Source organism: Bombina bombina, chromosome 5 (genome assembly GCF_027579735.1).
Source record: "Bombina bombina isolate aBomBom1 chromosome 5, aBomBom1.pri, whole genome shotgun sequence".
NCBI lineage: Eukaryota > Metazoa > Chordata > Amphibia > Anura > Bombinatoridae > Bombina > Bombina bombina.
The window spans coordinates 193,978,086-194,004,724 of record NC_069503.1 but is presented as its reverse complement, the minus strand read 5'-3'; the positions used below and the strand labels follow the sequence as shown (position 1 = coordinate 194,004,724).

The following is a 26,639-nucleotide window of genomic DNA, read 5'->3' as shown; positions in this document are numbered from 1 at the left end:
CTTTTGTGCTCACTCTCCCCCCTCTCTTTTGTGCTCACTCTCCCCCCTCTCTTTTGTGCTCACTCTCCCCCCTCTCTTTTGTGCTCACTCTCCCCCCTCTCTTTTGTGCTCACTCTCCCCCTCTCTTTTGAGCTCTCTCTCCCCTCTCTTTTGAGCTCTCTCCCCCCCCTCTTTTGCTCTCTCTCTCCCCCTGTCGTTTGCTCTCTCTCTACCCCCTCTCTTGTGCTCACTCTCCCTCCCTCTCTTTTGTGCTCACTCTCCCTCCCTCTCTTTTGTGCTCACTCTCCCTCCCTCTCTTTTGTGCTCACTCTCCCTCCCTCTCTTTTGTGCTCCCTCTCCCTCCCTCTCTTTTGTGCTCCCTCTCCCTCCCTCTCTTTTGTGCTCACTCTCCCCCCTCTCTTTTGTGCTCACTCTCCCCCCACCTCTTTTGTGCTCACTCTCCCCCCCCTCTTTTGTGCTCACTCTCCACCCCTCTTTTGTGCTCACTCCCCCCCCCCCCCTCTCCTCCTTCCATCAGCGCTATCGCAAAAGGATCCCTTATGTGCTGCAGGACCCTGTCAGCTGGCTGGCTTCCCTTGTGTTATTCATTTTCAGGATCTGCACAGGGAGCGCTAGGGAGATGCCAGAGTCTATGTAGCTTGCAGCCGCTTCTCACGCGGCAGACCTCACAGCTGTTACTGGCCTCGCTCCAAGCCGACACTGATGCCATGTAGCGCGCGCGCGCTCCCTATCTCGCGCCACAGGCTTTTTCAATGTGTACCTCGCACTCGCCAGACCTCACAGCTGTTCAGCTTGTATGCTGTGTACCTCGCGCTCGCCAGCTGTCACTCACCTCGCTCCAAGCCGATACAGATGCCATGTAGCGCGCGGCCACTTCTCACAGCTGTTACTGGCCTCGCTCCAAGCCGACACTGATTAAGGTCAGGTATGTTTGTTTCTACTGCGCATGACTGCATCTGACAAACATACCTGGCCTTTTATTATATAGGATTCAAAATGTAATGCAATGGATTTGCCAACCTCCTGTATCATGTGACAACCATCAGCCAATCAGACTCACAAAAACGTATACACAGTGAGCTCTTGCACATGCTCAGTAGGAGCTGGTGCACATAAAAAGACTTTTCACTTGATAATGGAAGTAAATTCGACATTTTTTTACTGCATATTATATATGAATCATGAAAGTTTCATTGTGACTTTAGTGTCCCTTTAATATCATTTAGCTGTGTATGGTACAAAATGCAGTATTGCTGAGTAATTGTGCATGTGCATTTAGTGATAACCAGTACATCATTATGGCTTATAAGCCTTTCACTGAGTTAGTGCCCAGCTTGTTCTCAGGCAGTTGTAAGAATAACAGTCAACTAATTCCATAAAAGGTGCTTTTTACTAACACAGCAACGTGTGAAAAACTAAATCCTGATAACTAATCCTAAAATAATCATAGGAAAAAAATCCTAATGTTTAGATCTGGGCTGAACATGGTTCTTTATTTTGATCAATTTAAAAAGAAATTCTAGTGTAATAATAAAATTCTCTTTTGGGAGATCATTTGAATACGTTTAACCCTTTTTGAAATGGTAGTAAACAAAGGGTTTCACTCTTGGAACACACCCAATGTGTTCTAATGCTGAAGAGAATACACTAGTATGCCAGCTTCTGATTGGCTCATCAGCTGTATTCTTATCTGGAGCAGCATTGAAGCACCGTTTTGCAGGGGTTAAATAGCTAGTAAAAAGGAAGGACGTTTAAAAATAAAAAAACTTTAACAGAATGTAGAGCATTTTACACTCTCATGTCCTTCACCCTTCTTTGAACCAATGCTAAGATCTATATATAATCTTTTTATATTGTATCTGTTTCTTTTGTTATTTTTGAGTTATTTAGGTATGCACACATTGGGTGACAACTGTACTTAAAGGGGCATTATAGTGCAAAATGGTATGCTCTGATACACATACGGATTAAAGGGATACTGAGCACAATTTTCTTTCTTTTATGATTCAGATAGAGCATGCAATTTTAAGCAACTTTCTAATTTACTCCTATTCACAATTTTTTTTTATTCTTTTGCTATCTTTATTTGAAAAAGCAAGAATTTAAGCTAATGAGCCGGCCCATTTTTGGTTAAGCACCCTGGATAGTGCTTGCTGATTGGTGGTTACATTTAACCACTAATCAGCAAGTGCAGCCCAGGTGCTAAACCAAAAATGGGCCGGATCATTAGCTTAGATTCCTGCATTTTCAAAAAAAGATGGCAAGAAAACAAAGAAAAACTGATTATAGGAGTAAATTAGACATTTGCTTAAAATTGCATGCTTTATCTGAATCGTGAAAGAAAAAAATTTGGTTTTAGTATCCCTTTAAACGCATAGTTAATGAGTCAGTTGACAGTAGGATTTTCACAATCCAGCTTTGCAACTGCTCCTGGTGCCTGGCTTAGCAGCTGTTTTTGCTTGGGACCAGCATTTCTCTGCGGCTCCTGGAGGAGCAAGCATTTTCTCTTGTAAGGTGTATCCAGTCCACGGATCATCCATTACTTGTGGGATATTCTCCTTCCCAACAGGAAGTTGCAAGAGGATCACCCACAGCAGAGCTGCTATATAGCTCCTCCTCTAACTGCCATATCCAGTCATTCTCTTGCAACTCTCAACAAGCATGGAGGTAGTAAGAGAGAAGTGGTGTAACGTAGTTGGTTTTTTACTTCAATCAAAAGTTTGTTATTTTTAAATGGTACCGGAGTTGTACTATTTTGTCCCAGGCAGAACATAGAAGAAGAATCTGCCTGTGATTTCTATGATCTTAGCAGGTTGTAACTAAGATCCATTGCTGTTCTCACACATGACTGAAGAGAGAGGTAACTTCAGCGGGGGAATGGCGTGCAGGTTATCCTGCTATGAGGTATGTGCAGTTAAAATTATTTTCTAGAAGATGTGAATGCTAGAAAATGCTGCTGATACCAGATTTATGTAAGGTAAGCCTGAATACAGTGATTTAATAGCGACTGGTATCATGCTTACTTTCTGAGGTAATACTCTTATAGATTTGCAATATAAAACGTTTGCTGGCATGTTTAAACGTTTTTATATATACTTTGGTGATAAAACTTTATTAGGGCCTAGTTTTTTTCCACATGGCTGGCTTAAATTTGCCTAGAAACAGTTTCCTGAGGCTTTCCACTGTGTTACTATGAGTGGGAGGGGCCTAATTTAGCGCTTTTTTGCGCAGTAACTTTTACAGACTGAGACATCCAGCTTCCTCCAGGAGTCCCCTGAATGCTATAGGACCTCTCTCAAGGGCTCTTAGGCTTTCCAAAATCGTTTGTTGGGGAAGGTAGGCCCACAGCAAGGCTGTGGCAGTTTGGTGTGACTGTTAAAAAACGTCTATCGTTTTTTTTTATTAGTTTTTTGAACTAAGGGGTTAATCATCCATTTGCAAGTGGGTGCAATGCTCTGTTAGCTTATTATACACACTGTAAAAATTTTGTTTGATTTACTGCTTTTTTTCACTGTTTTTCAAATTCTGACAAAATTTGTTTCTCTTAATGGCACAGTACCTTTTTTTATTTTTTGCTTGTTAACTTGATTTAAAGTGTTTTCCAAGCTTGCTGGTCTCATTGCTAGTCTGTTTAAACATGTCTGACATAGAGGAAACTCCTTGTTCATTATGTTTAGAAGCCATGGTGGAACCCCCTCTTAGAATGTGTACCAAATGTCCTGATTTCACTTTAAGCAATAAAGATCCTATTCTGTCTTTAAAAAATGTATCACCAGAGGAATCTGACGAGGGGGAAGTTATGCCGACTAACTCGCCCCACGTGTCAGACCCTTTGACTCCCGCTCAAGGGACTCACGCTCTAATGGCGCCAAGTACATCTAGTGCGCCCATAGCGTTTACTTTACAAGACATGGCGGCGGTCATGGATAATACACTGTCTGCGGTATTATCCAGACTACCTGGGTTTAGAGGAAAGCAAGACAGCTCTGGAGTTAGAAGAAATACAGAGCATACTGCCGCTTTAAGAGCTATGTCTGATACTCCCTCACAATATACAGAAGCTGAGGAAGGAGAGCTTCTTTCTGTGGGTGATGTTTCTGACTCAGGAAAAAAGATTCAACCTGATTCTGATATGTCTACATTTAAATTTAAGCTTGAACACCTCCGCGTGTTGCTCAGGGAGGTTTTAGCTGCTCTGAATGACTGTGATACAATTGCAGTGCCAGAAAAATTGTGTAGATTGGACAAATACTATGCAGTGCCGGTGTGCACTGATGTTTTTCCAATACCTAAAAGGTTTACAGAAATTATTACTAAGGAATGGGATAGACCAGGTGTGACGTTCTCTCCCCCTCCTATTTTTAAGAAAATGTTTCCAATAGATGCCACCACACGGGACTTATGGCAGACAGTCCCTAAGGTGGAGGGAGCAGTTTCTACCCTAGCTAAGCGTACTACTATCCCTGTCGAGGACAGTTGTGCTTTCTCAGATCCAATGGATAAAAAGTTAGAGGGTTACCTTAAGAAAATGTTTATTCAACAAGGTTTTATTCTACAGCCCCTTGCATGCATTGCCCCAGTCACTGCTGCTGCGGCTTTCTGGTTTGAGTCTCTGGAAGAGGCTTTACAGGTAGAGACCCCATTGGATGACATACTTGACAAGCTTAGAGCACTTAAGCTAGCCAATTCTTTTGTTTCTGATGCCATTGTTCATTTGACTAAACTAACGGCTAAAAATTCTGGTTTTGCTATTTAAGCGCGCAGGGCGCTATGGCTTAAATCATGGTCAGCTGACGTTACTTCAAAGTCTAAGCTGCTTAACATTCCCTTCAAGGGGCAAACCCTATTCGGGCCTGGTTTGAAGGAGATCATTTCTGATATCACTGGAGGAAAAGGTCATGCCCTTCCTCAAGATAGGTCCAAATCAAGGGCCAAACAGACTAATTTTCGTGCCTTTCGAAACTTCAAGGCGAGTGCGGCATCAGCTTCCTTTAATGCAAACCAAGAGGGAACTTTTGCCCAGTCCAAGTCAGTCTGGAGACCTAACCAGACCTGGAACAAGGGTAAGCAGGCCAAAAAGCCTGCTGCTGGCGCTAAGACAGCATGAAGTATCAGCACTCTATCCGGTAACGGATCTAGTAGGGGGCAGACTTTCGCTCTTCGCCCAGGCTTGGGCAAGAGATGTCCAGGATCCCTGGGCATTGGAAATTGTATCCCAGGGATATCTTCTGGACTTCAGAGCTTCTCCTCCAATAGGTAGATTTCACCTTTCACAATTATCTGCAAACCAGATAAAGAGAGATGCATTCTTACACTGTGTTCAAGACCTCCTAGTTATGGGAGTGATCCATCCAGTTCCAAAGGAGGAACAAGGACAGGGATTTTACTCAAATCTGTTTGTGGTTCCCAAAAAAGAGGGAACCTTCAGACCAATTTTAGATCTCAAGATCTTAAACAAATTCCTCAGAGTCCCATCATTCAAGATGGAGACTATTCGTACCATCCTACCTATGATCCAGGAGGGTCAATACATGACTACAGTGGATTTAAAGGATGCTTATCTTAACATTCCGATACACAAAGATCATCATCGGTTTCTCAGGTTTACTTTCCTGAACAGGCATTACCAGTTTGTAGCTCTTCCATTTGGGTTAGCTACAGCCCCAAGAATCTTTACAAAGGTTCTGGGGTCACTTCTGGCGGTCCTAAGACCGCGGGGCATATCAGTGGCCCCTTACTTAGACGACATTCTGATACAGGTGTCAAATTGCCAAGTCTCATACGGAGACAGTTCTGGCATTTCTGAGGTCGCATGGGTGGAAAGTGAACGAAGAAAAGAGTTCTCTATCCCCTCTCACAAGAGTCTCCTTTCTGAGAACTCTAATAGATTCTGTAGAAATAAGGATTTACCTGACAGAGTCCAGGTTATCAAAACTTCTAAATTCCTGCCGTGTTCTTTATTCCACTTCTCGCCCTTCAGTAGCTCAGTGTATGGAAGTAATCGGCTTAATGGTAGCGGCAATGGACATAGTGCCGTTTGCACGCCTACATCTCAGACCGCTGCAACTATGCATGCTCAGTCAGTGGAATGGGGATTACACAGATTTGTCCCCTCTGGATCAAGAGACCAGGGATTCTCTTCTCTGGTGGCTATCTCGGGTCCATCTGTCCAAGGGAATGACCTTTCGCAGGCCAGATTGGACAATTGTAACGACAGATGCCAGCCTTCAACTCCCTGAAGGCTCAGGGATTATGGACTCAGGAGGAGACACTCCTTCCAATAAACATTCTGGAACTAAGAGCGATATTCAATGCTCTTCAGGCTTGGCCTCAGCTAGCGACAATGAGGTTCATCAGATTTCAGTCTGACAACATCACGACTGTGGCTTACATCAACCATCAAGGGGGAACAAGGAGTTCCCTAGCGATGTTAGAAGTCTCAAAGATAATTCGCTGGGCAGAGATTCACTCTTGCCACCTATCAGCTATCCATATCCCAGGTGTAGAGAACTGGGAGGCGGATTTTCTAAGTCGACAGACTTTTCACCCGGGGGAGTGGGAACTCCATCCGGAGGTGTTTGCACAATTGATTCATCGTTGAGGCAAACCAGAACTGGATCTCATGGCGTCTCGCCAGAACGCCAAACTTTCTTGTTACGGATCCAGGTCCAGGGACCCCAAGGCAACGCTGATAGATGCTCTAGCAGCGCCTTGGTCCTTCAACCTGGCTTATGTGTTTCCACCGTTTCCTCTGCTCCCTCGTCTGATTGCCAGAATCAAGCAGGAGAGAGCATCGGTGATCTTGATAGCGCCTGCGTGGCCACGCAGGACTTGGTATGCAGATCTGGTGGACATGTCATCCTTTCCACCATGGACTCTGCCGCTGAGATAGGACCTTCTACTTCAAGGTCCTTTCAACCATCCAAATCTAATTTCTCTGAAACTGACTGCCTGGAGATTGAACGCTTGATTTTATCAAAGCGTGGTTTCTCCGAGTCAGTCATTGATACCTTAATTCAGGCACGAAAGCCTATCACCAGGAAAATCCATCATAAGATATGGTGTAAATATCTTTATTGGTGTGAATCCAAGGGCTACTCATGCAGTAAGGTCAGGATTCCCATGATATTATCTTTTCTCCAAGAAGGATTGTAAAAATGATTGTCAACTAGTTCCTTAAAGGGACAGATGACAGATTTCTGCTTTGTCTATTCTTTTGCTCAAGCGTTTGGCAGATGTTCCAGACGTTCAGGCATTTTGTCAGGCTTTAGTTAGAATCAAGCCTGTGTTTAAACCTGTTGCTCTGCCTTGGAGCTTAAATTTGGTTCTTAAAGTTCTTCAAGGGGTTCCGTTTGAACCTCTTTATTCTATAGATATCAAACTTTTATCTTGGAAAGTTCTTTTTTTGGTAGCTATTTCCTCGGCTCGTAGAGTTTCCGAGTTATCTGCCTTACAATGTGATTCTCCTTATCTGATCTTACATGCAGATAAGGTAGTTCTGCGTACCAAACCTGGGTTTTTACCTAAGGTGGTATCTAATAAGAATATCAATCAGGAGATTGTTGTTCCATCATTGTGTCCTAATCCTTCTTCAAAGAAGGAACGTCTATTACACAATCTTGACGTGGTTCGTGCTTTAAAGTATTATTTACAAGCTACTAAAGATTTTTCGTCAAACATCTGCTTTGTTTGTTGTCTACTCTGGACAGAGGAGAGGCCAAAAGGCTTCGGCAACCTCTCTTTCATTTTGGCTAAGAAGCATAATCCGCTTAGCTTATGAGACTGCTGGCCAGCAGCCTCCTGAAAGGATTACAGCTCATTCTACTAGAGCTGTGGCTTCCACATGGGCCTTTAAAATTGAGGCTTCTGTTGAACAGATTTGCAAGGCGGCGACTTGGTCTTCGCTTCATACCTTTTCAAAATTCTATAAATTTGATACTTTTGGTTTTTTAGGAGGCTATTTTTGGGAGAAAGGTTTTACAGACAGTGGTACTTTCCTTTAAAGTACCTGCCTTGTCCCTCCCTTCATCCGTGTACTTTAGCTTTGGTATTGGTATCCCACAAGTAATGGATGATCCGTGGACTGGATACACCTTACAATAGAAAACATAATTTATGCTTACCTGATAAATTTATTTCTCTTGTGGTGTATCCAGTCCACGGCCCGCCCTGTCATTTTAAGGCAGGTATTTTTTTATTTTAAACTTCAGTCACCACTGTACCCTATGGTTTCTCCTTTCTCTGCTTGTCTTCGGTCGAATGACTGGATATGGCAGTTAGGGGAGGAGCTATATGGACAGCTCTGCTGTGGGTGATCCTCTTGCAACTTCCTGTTGGGAAGGAGAATATCCCACAAGTAATGGATGATCCGTGGACTGGATACACCACAAGAGAAATAAATTTATCAGGTAAGCATAAATTATGTTTTTTAAATGAGCATGAAACCCTAAATAGAATGATATATTCAAAGCAAAGATTAGCCTTTGACGAATATTTAGATGTATTTTTAAATATTGAAATAATAAATGCAAATATTTAGTTTACATAAAGCAATGAGTGCCACCAGGTTATAAATAAGTCACTAGAGCGTTCCACCAATGACTGTGTAGAATAAAGCAGCGTTAAAGGGACATGAGACTCGAACATTTTCTTTCATGATTCTGATAGAGAATACAATAAAAAAAAAAAAGTTTCCAATTTACTTTTATTATCAAATTTGCCTTGTTCTTTTTTTTATCCTTTTTTTTTTTTTTTTTAAGAGATATCTATATAGGTAGCTTGCACATATCCAGAGAACTACATGACAGGATATAGTGCTGCCATCTAGTGCTCTTGCTTATGTATAGCTGCCATCTAGTGCTGCAGACACGTGCACACTCCTGAGCTTACCTTCCTGCTTTTCAACAAACTATAACAAGAAAATGAAGACAATTTGATAATAGAAGTAAATTGTATACTCTGTCTGAACTTAATATTTTAGGTTTTATGTCCCTTTAAGTCTGGAGTTTACAGTTCTCCTCTAACAGTAATTGGAAAGTCAGCAATTTCCAGACCTTTTTCTACAACTAATGAAACATTTTATAGTAAAATCTTAAGTTTTTAATATATAGAACTAGGAATCACAGTGCTCTGTGTCTCAGGATCAAGGATCTATTTCACACATAACCAAGTTGAGCCAATCACAGAGGCTCTTTTCCATACTGCAGCTGCTTAAAAGAACAGTAAACACCAGACCTGGGCAACAATTCCTAATTCAGCATTAGTTATTAGTCCAGATATTTGTGTAATTTTACACTAATAAATCCGGGCTGAAAAAAATCTGAATTCTGCTGCCTGTGACCTTAATCGGCATCTGTATGTATAATGAATGCTGATTTTTTTTTTGTACATGCCTAGTAAACACCTTGAGGTTTATTTTTATAAGATATTTAGTTCTGTGTAATGAAACGGCTTTAAAGTATACTTTGCAATATAATTGCCTTTTTTTCCCTTTTCATAAAATTACCTCTGAAAGTTGAGGACTTTTTCATTCTAAAAACCCTGATACGAATATTGCTGGCTTCTAAAGGCTAACCCTGCTACATATATTTCCCTAATTGGCTTTAAATGATAACTTAAAAACAATGCATTCTATTCTAACGTTATTACTGTGGCTAGCCTTGTTGTCTGCACAATGAAGTCTGGATTGGCTCCTCCAAATAAGGCAAAGGGTTGGTGGAATTTGGCAGTTGACAAAAAAAGTATCTGAATTTGTTTTAAAAATGTTTAGACTTGGCTGATGTGTCGTTCTATAGCAACACAAAAAGTCTTATCACAAGGTGTTTACTGTCCAATTAACAATCATGTTGAGGAGGTGATTAACATTTACAAGTAGCAAGAACATGTCTTGCTAGCATAATCTTAAAGGGATAAGAAAGTCAAAATTAAACTTGCAAGATTCAGATCGAACATGCAATTTGAAGACACTTTTTTTAAAAGGACACTAAACCCCAATTTTTTCTTTATTTTTTAGATAGAGAATTCAATTTTATGCAACTTTCTAAATTAATCCTATTATACATTTTTCTTCATTCTCTTGGTATCTTTATTTGAAAAAGCAGGAATGTAAGCTTTGGAGCCAGCCCATATATGGTTCAGCGCCCTGGGTAGCACTCGTTGATAAATGTAGCCACCAATCAGCAAGCGCTATCCAGGGTTCTGAACCATAAATGGGCCGGCTCCAAAGCTTACATTTCTGCTTTTCAAATAAAGATACCAAGAGAATGAAGAAAAATGTATAATTAAAGTAAATTAGAAAGTTAATTAAAATTCCCTGCTCTATCTGAATCATGGATTTAGTATTCCTTTAAATGTACTTCTATTTTCAAATGTGCTTCGTTCTCTTGGTATCCCTTGTTGAAAAAGAATACACAGATATCTTACACTAGTGGGAGCTAGCTGCTGAATGGTGCCTCCACACATTTATCTCTTGTGATTGGCTAACTAAATGAGTTCATATAGCTGTAAGTAGTGTAATGCCCTTCCTTCAGCAAAGGATCACAAAAAAATCAAGCTAATTAGATAATAGAAATAAATTGGAAAGTTGTTTAAAATTGTATGTTCTACCTAAATCATGAAAAACAATTTTGGGTTTCCTGTCCCTTTTTAAACATAAAAAAAAGTATAGATGAGCTGTTATTATTGGCCTCTGCCCTTGGCTATAATTTGGTGTTTTGTTATTGAAATCTGGGGTTTGTCATGCTTTTTCCTCTAGGTGACAGTATTGATAATGGAAATCCTGCATGAATTTTTTTTTTCTTTCATGTAATTAGCAAGAGTCCATGAGCTAGTGACGTATGGGATATACATTCCTACCAGGAGGGGCAAAGTTTCCCAAACCTCAAAATGCCTATAAATACACCCCTCACCACACCCACAATTCAGTTTTACAAACTTTGCCTCCGATGGAGGTGGTGAAGTAAGTTTGTGCTAGATTCTACGTTGATATGCGCTCCGCAGCAAGTTGGAGCCCGGTTTTCCTCTCAGCGTGCAGTGAATGTCAGAGGGATGTGAGGAGAGTATTGCCTATTTGAATGCAGTGATCTCCTTCTACGGGGTCTATTTCATAGGTTCTCTGTTATCGGTCGTAGAGATTCATCTCTTACCTCCCTTTTCAGATCGACGATATACTCTTATATATACCATTACCTCTGCTGATTCTCGTTTCAGTACTGGTTTGGCTTTCTACAAACATGTAGATGAGTGTCCTGGGGTAAGTAAATCTTATTTTCTGTGACACTCTAAGCTATGGTTGGGCACTTTGTTTATAAAGTTCTAAATATATGTATTCAAACATTTATTTGCCTTGACTCAGAATGTTCAACTTTCCTTATTTTTCAGACAGTCAGTTTCATATTTGGGATAATGCATTTGATTTAATCATTTTTTCTTACCTTCAAAAATTTGACTATTTTCCCTGTGGGCTGTTAGGCTCGCGGGGGCTGAAAATGCTTCATTTTATTGCGTCATTCTTGGCGCGGACTTTTTTGGCGCAAAAATTCTTTTCCGTTTCCGGCGTCATACGTGTCGCCGGAAGTTGCGTCATTTTTTGACGTTATTTTGCGCCAAAAATGTCGGCGTTCCGGATGTGGCGTCATTTTTGGCGCCAAAAAGCATTTAGGCGCCAAATAATGTGGGCGTCTTATTTGGCGCTAAAAAATATGGGCGTCGCTTTTGTCTCCACATTATTTAAGTCTCATTTTTCATTGCTTCTGGTTGCTAGAAGCTTGTTCTTTGGCATTTTTTCCCATTCCTGAAACTGTCATTTAAGGAATTTGATCAATTTTGCTTTATATGTTGTTGTTTTTTCTCTTACATATTGCAAGATGTCTCACGTTGCATCTGAGTCAGAAGATACTACAGGAAAATCGCTGTCTAGTGCTGGATCTACCAAAGCTAAGTGTATCTGCTGTAAACTTTTGGTAGCTATTCCTCCAGCTGTTGTTTGTATTGATTGTCATGACAAACTTGTTAATGCAGATAATATTTCCTTTAGTAAAGTACCATTGCCTGTTGCAGTTCCTTCAACATCTAAGGTGCAGAATGTTCCTGATAACATAAGAGATTTTGTTTCTGAATCCATAAAGAAGGCTATGTCTGTTATTTCTCCTTCTAGTAAACGTAAAAAATCTTTTAAAACTTCTCTCCCTACAGATGAATTTTTAAATGAACATCATCATTCTGATTCTGATGACTCTTCTGGTTCAGAGGATTCTGTCTCAGAGGTTGATGCTGATAAATCTTCATATTTATTTAAAATGGAATTTATTCGTTCTTTACTTAAAGAAGTTCTAATTGCTTTAGAAATAGAGGATTCTGGTCCTCTTGATACTAATTCTAAACGTTTGGATAAGGTATTTAAATCTCCTGTGGTTATTCCAGAAGTTTCTCCTGTTCCTAATGCTATTTCTGCAGTAATTTCCAAAGAATGGGATAAATTGGGTAATTCATTTACTCCTTCTAAACGTTTTAAGCAATTATATCCTGTGCCGTCTGACAGATTAGAATTTTGGGACAAAATCCCTAAAGTTGATGGGGCTATTTCTACCCTTGCTAAACGTACTACTATTCCTACGTCAGATGGTACTTCGTTTAAGGATCCTTTAGATAGGAAAATTGAATCCTTTCTAAGAAAAGCTTATCTGTGTTCAGGTAATCTTCTTAGACCTGCTATATCTTTGGCTGATGTTGCTGCAGCTTCAACTTTTTGGTTGGAAACCTTAGCGCAACAAGAAACACATCATGATTCTCATGATATTATTATTCTTCTTCAGCATGCTAATAATTTTATCTGTGATGCCATCTTTGATATTATCAGAGTTGATGTCAGGTTTATGTCTCTAGCTATTTTAGCTAGAAGAGCTTTATGGCTTAAGACTTGGAATGCTGATATGGCTTCTAAATCAACTCTACTTTCCATTTCTTTCCAGGGTAACAAATTATTTGGTTCTCAGTTGGATTCTATTATTTCAACTGTTACTGGTGGGAAAGGAACTTTTTTACCACAGGATAAAAAATCTAAGGGTAAAAACAGAGCTAATAATCGTTTTCGTTCCTTTCGTTTCAACAAAGAACAAAAACCTGATCCTTCATCCTCAGGAGCAGTTTCAGCTTGGAATAAATCCAAGCCAGCCAGAAAGGCAAAGCCTGCTTCTAAGTCCACATGAAGGTGCGGCCCTCATTCCAGCTCAGCTGGTAGGGGGCAGGTTACGTTTTTTCAAAGAAATTTGGATCAATTCTGTTCACAATCTTTGGATTCAGAACATTGTTTCAGAAGGGTACAGAATTGGTTTCAAGATGAGACCTCCTGCAAAGAGATTTTTTCTTTCCCGTGTCCCAGTAAATCCAGTAAAAGCTCAAGCATTTCTGAATTGTGTTTCAGATCTAGAGTTGACTGGAGTAATTATGCCAGTTCCAGTTCAGGAACAGGGGATGGGGTTTTATTCAAATCTCTTCATTGTACCAAAGAAGGAGAATTCCTTCAGACCAGTTCTGGATCTAAAAATATTGAATCGTTATGTAAGGATACCAACGTTCAAGATGGTAACTGTAAGGACTATCTTGCCTTTTGTTCAGCAAGGGAATTATATGTCCACAATAGATTTACAGGATGCATATCTGCATATTCCGATTCATCCGGATCATTATCGGTTCCTGAGATTCTCTTTTCTGGACAAGCATTACCAGTTTGTGGCTCTGCCGTTTGGCCTTGCTACAGCTCCAAGAATTTTTACAAAGGTTCTCGGTGCCCTTCTGTCTGTAATCAGAGAACAGGGTATTGTGGTATTTCCTTATTTGGACGATATCTTGGTACTTGCTCAGTCTTTACATTTAGCAGAATTTCATACAAATCGACTTGTGTTGTTTCTTCAAGATCATGGTTGGAGGATCAATTTACCAAAAAGTTCATTGATTCCTCAGACAAGGGTAACCTTTCTGGGTTTCCAAATAGATTCAGTGTCCATGACTCTGTCTTTAACAGACAAGAGGCGTCTAAAACTGATGGCAGCTTGTCGAAACCTTCAGTCACAATCATTCCCTTCGGTAGCCTTATGCATGGAAATTCTAGGTCTTATGACTGCTGCATCGGACGCGATCCCCTTTGCTCGTTTTCACATGCGACCTCTTCAGCTTTGTATGCTGAATCAATGGTGCAAGGATTACACAAAGATATTTCAATTAATATCTTTAAAACCGATTGTTCGACACTCTCTAACGTGGTGGACAGATCACCATTGTTTAATTCAAGGGGCTTCTTTTGTGCTTCCGACCTGGACTGTAATTTCAACAGATGCAAGTCTCACAGGTTGGGGAGCTGTGTGGGGATCTCTGACGGCACAAGGAGTTTGGGAATCTCAGGAGGTGAGATTACCGATCAATATTTTGGAACTCCGTGCAATTTTCAGAGCTCTTCAGTTTTGGCCTCTTCTGAAGAGAGAATCGTTCATTTGTTTTCAGACAGACAATGTCACAACTGTGGCATACATCAATCATCAAGGAGGAACTCACAGTCCTCTGGCTATGAAAGAAGTATCTCGAATTTTGGTTTGGGCGGAATCCAGCTCCTGTCTAATCTCTGCGGTTCATATCCCAGGTGTAGACAATTGGGAAGCGGATTATCTCAGTCGCCAAACGTTGCATCCGGGCGAATGGTCTCTTCACCCAGAGGTATTTCTTCAGATCGTTCAAATGTGGGAACTTCCAGAAATAGATTTGATGGCGTCCCATCTAAACAAGAAACTTCCCAGGTATCTGTCCAGATCCCGGGATCCTCAGGCGGAGGCAGTGGATGCATTATCACTTCCTTGGAAGTATCATCCTGCCTATATCTTTCCGCCTCTAGTTCTTCTTCCAAGAGTAATCTCCAAGATTCTGAAGGAATGCTCGTTTGTTCTGCTGGTAGCTCCGGCATGGCCTCACAGGTTTTGGTATGCGGATCTTGTCCGGATGGCCTCTTGCCAACCGTGGACTCTTCCGTTAAGACCAGACCTTCTGTCACAAGGTCCTTTTTTCCATCAGGATCTGAAATCCTTAAATTTAAAGGTATGGAGATTGAACGCTTGATTCTTCGTCAAAGAGGTTTCTCTGACGCTGTGATTAATACTATGTTACAGGCTCGTAAATCTGTATCTAGAGAGATATATTATAGAGTCTGGAAGACTTATATTTCTTGGTGTATTTCTCATCATTTTTCTTGGCATTCTTTTAGAATTCCGAGAATTTTACAGTTTCTTCAGGATGGTTTAGATAAAGGTTTGTCCGCAAGTTCCTTGAAAGGACAAATCTCTGCTCTTTCTGTTCTTTTTCACAGAAAGATTGCTATTCTTCCTGATATTCATTGTTTTGTACAAGCTTTGGTTCGTATAAAACCTGTCATTAAGTCAATTTCTCCTCCTTGGAGTTTGAATTTGGTTCTGGGGGCTCTTCAAGCTCCTCTGTTTGAACCTATGCATTCATTGGACATTAAATTACTTTCTTGGAAAGTTTTGTTCCTTTTGGCCATCTCTTCTGCCAGAAGAGTTTCTGAATTATCTGCTCTTTCTTGTGAGTCTCCTTTTCTGATTTTTCATCAGGATAAGGCGGTGTTGCGAACTTCTTTTGAATTTTTACCTAAAGTTGTGAATTCCAACAACATTAGTAGAGAAATTGTGGTTCCTTCATTATGTCCTAATCCTAAGAATTCTAAGGAGAAATCGTTGCATTCTTTGGATGTTGTTAGAGCTTTGAAATATTATGTTGAAGCTACTAAATCTTTCCGAAAGACTTCTAGTCTATTTGTTATCTTTTCCGGTTCTAGAAAAGGCCAGAAAGCTTCTGCCATTTCTTTGGCATCTTGGTTGAAATCTTTAATTCATCTTGCCTATGTTGAGTCGGGTAAAACTCCGCCTCAGAGAATTACAGCTCATTCTACTAGGTCAGTTTCTACTTCCTGGGCGTTTAGGAATGAAGCTTCGGTTGATCAGATTTGCAAAGCAGCAACTTGGTCCTCTTTGCATACTTTTACTAAATTCTACCATTTTGATGTATTTTCTTCTTCTGAAGCAGTTTTTGGTAGAAAAGTACTTCAGGCAGCGGTTTCAGTTTGAATCTTCTGCTTATGTTTTTCGTTAAACTTTATTTTGGGTGTGGATTATTTTCAGCAGGAATTGGCTGTCTTTATTTTATCCCTCCCTCTCTAGTGACTCTTGTGTGGAAAGATCCACATCTTGGGTAATCATTATCCTATACGTCACTAGCTCATGGACTCTTGCTAATTACATGAAAGAAAACATAATTTATGTAAGAACTTACCTGATAAATTCATTTCTTTCATATTAGCAAGAGTCCATGAGGCCCGCCCTTTTTTTTGTGGTGGTTATGATTTTTGTATAAAGCACAATTATTCCAATTCCTTATTTTATATGCTTTCGCACTTTTTTATCACCCCACTTCTTGGCTTTTCGTTAAACTGAATTGTGGGTGTGGTGAGGGGTGTATTTATAGGCATTTTGAGGTTTGGGAAACTTTGCCCCTCCTGGTAGGAATGTATATCCCATACGTCACTAGCTCATGGACTCTTGCTAATATGAAAGAAATGAATTTATCAGGTAAGTTCTTACATAAATTATGTTTTTTTAAATGTTTTTTTTTTTTCTTTTAGATTTGCTTTCTTATGTTCGGCATCCTATACATTGTGTCTTACTTCATCATCACAAGATATAAAAGAAAATCGGGTAAGTAGTACTATATGTGTAACTGTCCCTGTAATGCAAAAAAAAAAAATGCAAACAAATAGTAGTAGTGTACTGTAAAATTGCAATGTGTTTTCAATTACTTGTTGTTATACCAGCTGCAGAATATAAAATGTAGGAGAAATTGCTTCTTTAGGTTCTTTGAAATCACAACCTATTAAAATGAGTTGAGCTTGTAGGGAAGTAGATCTTCTTTTATCATTTTCTGTACAAAGATGTGCTTCTTTTTATTATCCTTGTCTGTATACCAAAGCCCAATACTAGAAAGGAGAAATGAAAACTAACATTTTATTAATGTTTGTTTTTCATTAACCTATACTTAAAGGGGGACAGTAAAGTAAAAAAAAAAATCTTTCATTGTTTAAATAGGGCATTTAATTTCAAACAACTTTCCAATTTACTTTTTTTACCAATTTTGCTTTGTTCTCTTGGTATTCTTAATTAAAAGCTAAATCTAGTAGGTTCATGTGCTAATTTCTTAGACCTTGAAGGCTGCCTCTAATCTGAAAGCATTTTGACAGTTTTTCACCACTAGAGGGCGTTGGTTCATGTGTTTCATATAGATAACATTGAGCTCAGGCACGTGAAGCTCCTAGGAGTCAGCACTGATTGGCTAAAAATGCAAGTCTGTCAAAAGAACTGAAATAAGGGGGCAGTTTGCAGAGGCATAGATACAAGGTAATCACAGAGGTAAAAATATATTATTATAACTGTGTTAGTTATGCAAAATTGGGGAATGGGTAATAAAGGGATTATCTACCTTTTTTAAACAGCAAACATTCTGGCGTTTACTGTCTCTTTAAGTATATAAACATTCAGTATAGGTAGGTATGCCACAGACAAAAAGCTAGTTCAAATGCCGATATATAAAGGTCAATACACTCCAGCAGGTAAAATGGATTATTGGAAACAAATTAAGGGCATATTACAAGTGGAGCGCAAATTTATATTTATATTATAAGTGGCTGGTTATTGCTACCGCAAGCTTGTGGTAGCAATTAGTGCTCAGAAAATTAACCAGAGATCAGATGTCTGATTCATTTTCTAGAAGTGCCCCAAATACAAAATAGAGGGTATTTTAGTTTTGGTTTTTTTTCCTCATAAAAGAAAACAACTGCACTTGGAAGTTTTTAGGGGTTAAAAGTGGCAGGTGTGGGGTGTTAGGATAAAATAATGGCACTGAAAAGTGCTTTTACATTTCGGTCTATGGGAACTCTGTGTTCCCAGTAAATATATATGTATATGCTTTTATACATATATATTTACAATCTGCTGCCCATTTCTGCGCGACTTACCCCCTTCACTGCGCTAGGTTCTCTGCTGTGTCTCATGGCATGAGAACGAGGCTCCCATTGGAGCCTATGAAACACACTCTCGTGAGTGCATAGCTTCCCTGCAATGTGAACTTTAGCATGCGTTTTAGTAACTGCGCTCAACTTGTAATACCAGCGCACATTAGCGTGCACTGTTATTACTAAGTGGAGCGCAAATATCGCTTTCGCAAAAGCGATATTTACTGCTCCACTTGTAATCTTGCCCTAAATGTGAGAAAAGTTTACTGTCCCTTTCGGTTGTATGTCAGTTATACTTTTCCCCAGTAGCCAGGATTCCCATTCATTTTTTTATATTGTGGCATAAACCAGTGGTTTCCAACCAGTGTGCCGTGAGAGATCCTCAGGTGTGCCGCGGCAGACTGACAACAGTGCGGGGTGTCCCTCTTTCAAATTTTGAAATATTGGGAGGTATGTGACAGGCTCATCAGGCATCATTTACAACCATGACATTGACATTCATTCACAGACAATCATTATGATTGTTTGTGAATGAATGTAAATATGTCATTATGTCATGTATAGTTTGTAGGAGGCATGGCATGACAGCACAGTACATTGTGTGTGTGTGTGTGTATATGTATGTATGTGTGTATATATACACACACTGTATTATATATCCTGTATTAGGCTACAATGTGTGATTTTTTAAAGTTTTGGGATGGTGGTGTGCCACAGGATTTTTTAATGTAAAAAAGTGTGCCACAGCAAAAAAAAGGTTGCAAATCACTGGCATAAACCATTATAATAAATATATTGTTTACTCAACAGTCCCCATTGAAATAAATATTGAATGTAAAAATCACGTTTATACCAGTTTATGAAAGAAATGAGTAATTTAAGAAGCACCAAACTTTATTTTATTGCAGAAGTGCTTCGCATTAATTTTGTTTAACTTCTATTCCTTTAGAAATCCATTAGAAAATACAGGTATTGAAATTAATTTGAATTGACTCTGCATTTTCTTCCTAATTGGAAAGAGTCCACAGCTGCATTCAATACTCTTGGGAAATAAGAACCACCAGGAGGAGACAGACACCCCAGCCAAAAGCTTAAATACTCCTCCCACTTCTCTCATCCCCCAGTCATTCTTTGCCTTTTGTCCCAGGAGGTTGGCAGAGAATTGTCAGAATTTGTTTTGTCTCTTATGGAGGGTACTACTCTTCGCAATGGGACAGGTGTTTTAAGTAGGCTGCCGTTTCTCTCAAGTCCATGTCAGGAGCGATGCTACGACCTGTCACACTTGAAGGGCCGTGTTCCTGTTCCACGGCGTAGATTCTAGTAAGATCATTTCATTTTTTATTACATAATGTTAACACAGAAGACAGGGTCACATTGTGGCACCTTTTATCTTTATAGAATCAAGGGTTAATATCTCCTTAGGGGGATTATTGAACAGGGGGGATTATAATCTTATATGTTTATTTGATTTTATGCTGCTTTATGTGTGAGATGTTATGGGCTCATAGGCTGTTATGGAATATCTTATATGTTTATTTGATTTTATGCTGCTTTATGTGTGAGATGTTATGGGCTCATAGGCTGTTATGGAATATCTTATATGTTTATTTGATTTTATGCTGCTTTATGTGTGAGATGTTATGGGCTCTTAGGCTGTTATGGAATATACAGGTTTCACTTTCACTTTGAGAGCCATGCAGCTTACAAGCATGGCGCGCTTTCTCTCATAGCAGGGGCGGTCCTGCATTGTGCACTATGTGATTCATTCCCTCCTTCGTGACTATCAGAGAGGAGTCATAAATCTCTGTACTGTCTGGGTCATAGGAGGTGGCGAGTGCCCCAACCATTGGGGTATAGAGGTGCCTTATTTTATTTAAAAAAAAAAAAAAAAAGTTTTATCTTTCCAGTTATTGCACTAGTGGAGGAGGATTTGGTTTCTTTAGAGGGCACTCCCTCTATTCCTAAAGAACAATTCCTGTTTATATGGGGAGCAGGCCCTAGTTCCCCCTCTCAATTATGTTCCATATGCCTTGATAATGTGATAATATCAAACATGTTTTATATCACCGAGCCGTCCACCTCTGAGGAGTTGGCGCTTAGTGAGGTGCGTTCACTACATTATCTCTATACACATGCAGTTTTCCCGTAGCATTGCTGATCCTCCATCTGGAGGGGTCCTTTTTTCTCCAGACGTTATTGCGCAGTTCAGACGGCAGTGTCTGTGGCCTTAATGCTTTACCTCCCCCTGCTAAGCACAAGCGAAAGGTTACATATTGCACTCCTTCCCAGAGTACATCAAATAATTTTTGGATTTAACTGATAGGGTTATCAGAGGATGAAGTTCTTTCTGAGACTTCAGAGTATGAACTTTCTGGATCAGAGTCTGCTGCCTCTCAATCTCCAGCTGCGGAGGAACCAGACTCTAGTTTTAGGAATTTGCGCTTCTTCTAAAGGAAGTTTTTGGCGAATTCAGGGGTTCCAGAGGTCATATTGCCTGATGAACCTTTATTTCCTAAATTAAATAGAGTTTGAGGATAGGGTGGTGCCTTCCCTTCCCTGCTCTTGTTGTCCTGGGTATTTCACCTTGGACTGTACAGTTCCCTACGGGTGCGATTGTCCCTGAGTGTTGTGCCTTTCGTTACAGAATTGCGTGCCTTCGCGTGTTCTTCGCGTGTTACTCAGACATGTTTTTCCAGTTATTTAATGACCCTATCCTTATCAGATACGGAAATACTCAGTCTGCTCTTCAAATGGCGCACCTCATTAGACAGGTGGGGATGATGTAATCTCCTGATTGGAAAAGATCTCAATACATGGACAGTTTTTTTGGAAGATCAGGGCTCCGTTTGGCTGGTCCTGCGGTAGGTCTGTCTGTTTTTGGGTCCTACGGGTTGCCTTGTATTTTATTTTCATCCGATAGGATGTCCTGTCTGTTTTCCTTCTTCCCCTCTGAGGGAGGATTTATGCGGCTTGACTGTTAGGACCCGGATTGGGGTTCAGTTCTGTCTGGTAGCTGTTAGGACACGTGGCACCGTTTTGCTTGGCGGGTCCGGTAGAGGCGCCGAGAGCTCACGTTATCCTCTGTGTTCAACTAAGCATTCTAGAGGACCGGTGGGTCCGTGAGGCAGAAAGGATTGTCTCAGTCCTTACAGCCTTCAATTTGGATGACTGGGTCAGTGGAGCTCCGCTGCGTCTTTCTTGTGTCTGGGGTTGTCAGACCCTAGAGCTCCTTCCCATGTAGTGGAGGGTTGGTGGGCTTGCGCCCTCTTGCCGCCGAGTTGGGCGGTTTGGCCTTTTTTCTTTTGCGGCTCTGGGATTTGTCCTTCTGAACTTAGTTCTCAGCAGCTTATAGTTTATTTGGTAGTTCAGCTGCCTTGTAGCGGATGGGTTGCAGAATGTGGCCAGCTGCAGCTATTGCACATTGTTTACTGTCTAGCTGTTTTTTATGAGACCTTTTGTTCTTCCTCTGTTGTCTCCATGTGAGCTAGGTCTCCTTTTAAGTACCTGGGTTCCCCTCCGGGATATGGTCGTTCCCTGTTAGGGTCACTGGGCGTGGTCTCCTTGGGCTCTGTTCGGAGCTGGGGATGCTGTGCGTCCTTTTTTCTTTATGATCCTCTGATTGTATGAAGGTGATGCGGAGACCAGCCTTTGCTCGAGTGATTTTGGCCTCGGGGTATAACCTTGCTGTTTTAGAGTCTATGGGCTCTAGTGTCATTGTACAACTTTTAACGCCTTAGCTCCTTTGGAGCATTGGACTTTGGCAAGGGGTGGTCGCTTCCTTGGGTCTGGACTTGCGAGTTATCCGGGTTAATCTGGATATTGCATTGATATCCCACTGTGGTCTTCTTTTTTATATCAGACAGGGTGTTAAGTTCTCGGATATTGTTTGTTTAAACAATTGGGGGCTCGGATCTGTTTTCTCCCTGGTACTTCCGGTTGCTGAGGCTTCGCTCAGTGTTTAACTTTGTGCAGTTGTTGCCGGACTTTTTGGGTCTAGGGCTGGTTCGGGGTTCCCCAGTTCTTGGGAACTTGGGCTATGTCCTTTAACTTACTCTAATTGACCTGGTCACGGTTGGTCAGGTTATCTGAGTGCTGATGCTCATTGGACTGGACTTATGCCTTTATGGTTGGTTTCCCTTGGTCAGCTTGCTGTGGTAACCTTATGGATTCACTGCTCTGCAGGCGAATGGGTTTGAAGTGTCTCTGCTGCAGCTATTGCACATTGGATGTGTGTTAGCAAGCTAATTCCTTAGGTGAATTCCTTCCAAGTTCATCTGCGTTGGAGATTGATCTCTCCTTTAGCCTGTGGCTTTGTGTCTTGTGGGCAGGTGCTCTGCCTTTTTGGCCCTATCCATTTTTCTTGGGGTGGGGGGCTTATTCTCCTCCTTATGGAGGTGTGGTCCTTTTCTAGGTTTTCTCTTGGATTCAGGAGGTTGGAACTGAGAGTTAACCTTTCAGAGAGGGGTGTTTTTCTATGGGTTGTTATGTTCCATCTGGAGTCTTGCTGGCTTCATGTCGAGACTATGGTGGGCCTTTTGTTAGATCCTTTGGGTCTACGGCCTTGTCGTCAGTTTCTAAGTAGTCGGGTTGGCACCCGTGCTTTGTAGAAATGGCTTTGGCCATTCTTCCTCTCATTTTTGAGCTGGTGTTGGAGTTCTTCTGTTCTGTTTTCAAGACCTACCGATGCTTGGGCTGGCCCGGTTTGGAGTGGGTTCTGAGATGTGTTGTCATCTTCAGGATCTAGGTTGACATTGTAGCTAGCACCTTGAGTTTACAAGCTGAGGGTCCCGGGTTACCATTCACCTTCGGGTTCTGGGTGTAATTTCTCTTTCTTTCTACTCTCTCTCTCTATCATCTCTCTCTCTATCATCTCTCTCTCTATCATCTCTCTCTCTATCATCTCTCTCTCTATCATCTCTCTCTCTATCATCTCTCTCTCTATCATCTCTCTCTCTATCATCTCTCTCTCTATCATCTCTCTCTCTATCATCTCTCTCTCTATCATCTCTCTCTCTATCATCTCTCTCTCTATCATCTCTCTCTCTATCATCTATCTCTCTATCATCTATCTATCTATCTATCTATCTATCTATCTATCTATCTATCTATCATCTCTCGTGCGTAGGTCTAGCGGCTTTCATTGCCTGGAAGTGTGCCCTCTGTCTGGGAGTTCTCCTTTTGCAATCTGTTCTCAGCAAGTATTCTGCATGTTCTTGACTCAGGGTTTTTTGTCTGGGTCTGTTGCACATTCTTTTTGGTCTGAATACTATAGTATTCTTAGTTCTGACAATGTGAGGACTGAGTCTTCAGTTGTCTTTCGGTGCTTTTGCACATTGTTGAGAGAAGGGTTTCTCTGTTTCGAGTCCCGGTCCTAAACCTCTGGTTTCTACTTGGTCTGGGCGTAGCCTTCCCTTGTCTGTCAGGACCCATTTGGGTCTTTGTGAGCTGGGCTCGCTATTGGGGGTTTTCTTTTATGAATTTTGTGGTGACCTTTCGGTTTCCCCTTCGGTTCTTCTTTGCCTTATCCCTTGGTGAGGGACCGCTTGTTGGGCGACGGTGTCTCCTGGAGGACTGTTGGCACAGTTGAGTCCGATTTTGCGGTCTCTAGCTAGGCTTCTGGACTATCTGTTGGTCAGTGCCCTTGGGGCTTTTCCTTTTTCAAAGTTTTCTCGGCTTTGGACGAAGCAGGGTTTTTGTTGGGTTGTGGTTTCTGGCTTGGTGCCCTCAGAATGGGCCGCCTATTGTACCCTCCCGTTTTGGCAGTTAGTGTCCTCTTTAGCTTGGGTATTGTTTTCCCAAAAGTAATGAATGCAGCTGTGGACTCTTTCCAATTAGGAAGAAAAACATAAATTATGCTTACTTGATAATTTCCTTTTCTTCTGTTGGAAAGAGTCCACAGCTCCCCACCCTTTATCTACATGGGGTGTCTTTTTTATTCTTCTGGCACCTTTTTTTCACCCTATTTCTTCTACTGTTCCTTGTTCCTCGGCAGAATGACTGGGGGATGAGGGGACTGGGAGGAGTATTTAAGCCTTTGGCTGGGGTGTCTCTGCCTCCTCCTGGTGGCCAGGTTCTTATTTCCCAAAAGTAATGAATGCAGCTCTGGACTCTTTCCAACGGAAGAAAAGAAAATGATCAGGTAAGCATAATTTATGTTTTTATAGGACTAAAAGTAAAATATGTTGTATTTTGCAGATGAACAAGAAGATGAAGACGCAACAGTCACTCGTGTTTCGTATGTATACTTTTATGAATATCGAACTTTCCAAAAATAAGTACAGTATACAGAACATGCTAATAATCACAGTAGTTGTATTGTGACTTTCCATTTCAAATCAACCAAAGCTTAAAGGGATATGAAAACAAAAATATTTGTTTTGTGTGTCAGACAGAGCATACCATTTTTAAAAATTTTCTGATTTGACTTCTATAATCAAATTTGATTTGTTCCAATGATATTCTGTATTAAAGAGGTACCTAGGTAGGCCTCTGGAGCACTACATGACATGGAATAGTGCTGCCATCTAGTTCTCTTGCAAATGGATAGCATTCTTTGAAAACCGCTGCCATATAGGGCTCCAGAAATGGGCCAGCTCCTAAGCGTAGTCCCTGCATTTCAACAAAAGGCACCAAATTAACGAAGAAAAAGGGATAATAGAAGTAAATTAGAAAGTTTTTTAAAATAGCATGCTCTGTCTGAATCGTGAAAGAACAAATTTGGGTTTCATATCCCTTTTTCCAATGATTAAAAGCATTTTAATTAAATCACATTTGGATTGTTAAATGTATTATGTTATAACTATTCTTAAATAGACACACAACTGTTTTCTTTCTAATGACACGAGTCCATGGATCATCTCTCCTGGCCAGCAGGAGGAGGCATAGAGCACCACAGCAAAGCTGTTAAATATTACCTCCCTTCCTTCCAACACCAGTCATTCTCTTTGCCTACGTAAAAAGCAAGGAGGTGGTAAAGTTTAGGTGTCTGAAAGAAGATTCTTCAGTTAAGATATTTTATTATTTTGAAGCAGAGCAAGATCGTCCTGCTGCCTCCAGGGGTTTAGCCGTAGCCCATGTCAGTCTCTTCAGTAGAGCAGTGGTGACTTTAAGCAGTGGTGCCTCACAAATAGTTGTTTCTGCCCTACCTGGAAAGCCTGATTAGGATTATTCAGCCTTTCCTATTTTTCCCACGGGTCCATGTGAGGGAGAGTGCCTAATTTTAATTTCTTATGAAGAATGTGACACTTTTTTCAGTTAAGCCTGTTTTTGGGACACTAACAATCCTATTTGGGTTCAATAGGATTTTAGTAGGCAGTGTGTGTAGGCACTGGGGATGTATAATCTTTTGGAGAGAGGCTCAGATTTAGTTTATTGTTCCAGTTCTGAAGGCTCAGATATGGTTAATGTTCCGGTTTCATTCCATACCTTGTGGGACAGAGTCAGTGTGTTTTTTTTTTTTTACTATGGAGATTATGCAACAGCTCTGGCATTGATAATAATGACGGCTGACTTCTTTCTAGTTAGGAACGCCCACCCATAGGAAGGGTGGGATTCTGAGGCGGCAATTTAGTGTTGCGTGCATTTCCGGAGCTCTTCCTGTTCCGGTCCGGAGTGCGTCCCTGCTTAAAGTGTGATATTGTAGCCGTTTTTGAACAGCTAGACTTGAGTCCGGATCGTAGTTTGAGTAATCCGGTTCACAGGAGGACAGATAGGCACCTCAGCAAGGAGTGCTGAGGTGAGGAGGCTGTCTGAGTGTTATAGTAAACTGCTGGTTTTTGCGGTAGTCAAAGAATAAAGGAAAATTCTTTTTACTTTTAAAATTTAAAGTGACTGGTTTTTTTGGTGTTATTATTTTTCAAACTTAAATAAAGCTGTTGAGTTTATTTTGTTTATAAATTGAGTAAAGATGGATCAAGAGGCCCTGCAAAATGTTACATGTGGCTTGTGTTTTGACTCTAATGTGGAACCCCCAATTCCATTTTGTCCCTCATGTATTGAAAGAACATTACATTACAGGGATAGACTTTTTGAATCTGAGCCATCATTAGCGAAGGCGGATTCTGTTCAGGGGTCCCCTGTTCAAATTATGCCGCAGCTTTCTCACTCAGTGTAATTCCTTCTTCTGATGCTGAAGTTGTATCCTTCAGGTTTTAGCTGGAACACCTCCATTTGTTCCTCAAGTAGGTTTTGGCCACCTTGGACAACTCTGACATGACTGTCATACTCAATCCTAAGAAGTCTAGTAAGTTAAACAAATACTTTGACGTTCCTTCCTCGGTGGAGGTTTTTCCAGTTCCAGACCGGGCTACAGAGGTTATTTCCCGGGAATGGGAGAGACCTGGTATCCCTTTTTCTCCATCCCCAATTTTTAAGAAGATGTTTCCAATAGCTGACTCTATCGGAGTCTTGGCAGACGGTCCCTAAGGTGGAAGGGGCAATTTCCACTTTGGCTAAGAGAACCACTATTCCCCTGTTCTTTTAAGGACCCTATGGATAAGAAGTTGGAAGGGTTACTTAAAAAGATGTATGTACACCAGGGTTTACAATGGCAACCTGCAGTGTGTATTGCTACCGTCAC

General features: G+C 40.9%; 1 protein-coding gene across 3 annotated transcripts in view; it reads left to right on the top strand.

Moving 5' to 3' along the window:
• LMBR1 (limb development membrane protein 1) overlaps positions 1-26,639 on the top strand; it is a 777,013-nt gene that overhangs the window by 102,422 nt on the left and 647,952 nt on the right. For all 3 annotated transcript variants that reach the window (XM_053713821.1, XM_053713820.1, XM_053713822.1), the window contains exons 2-3: positions 16,679-16,751; positions 24,257-24,296. In XM_053713821.1, the coding sequence (XP_053569796.1) occupies positions 16,679-16,751; positions 24,257-24,296 (113 nt within the window). The remainder of the gene's footprint in view (positions 1-16,678; positions 16,752-24,256; positions 24,297-26,639) is intronic.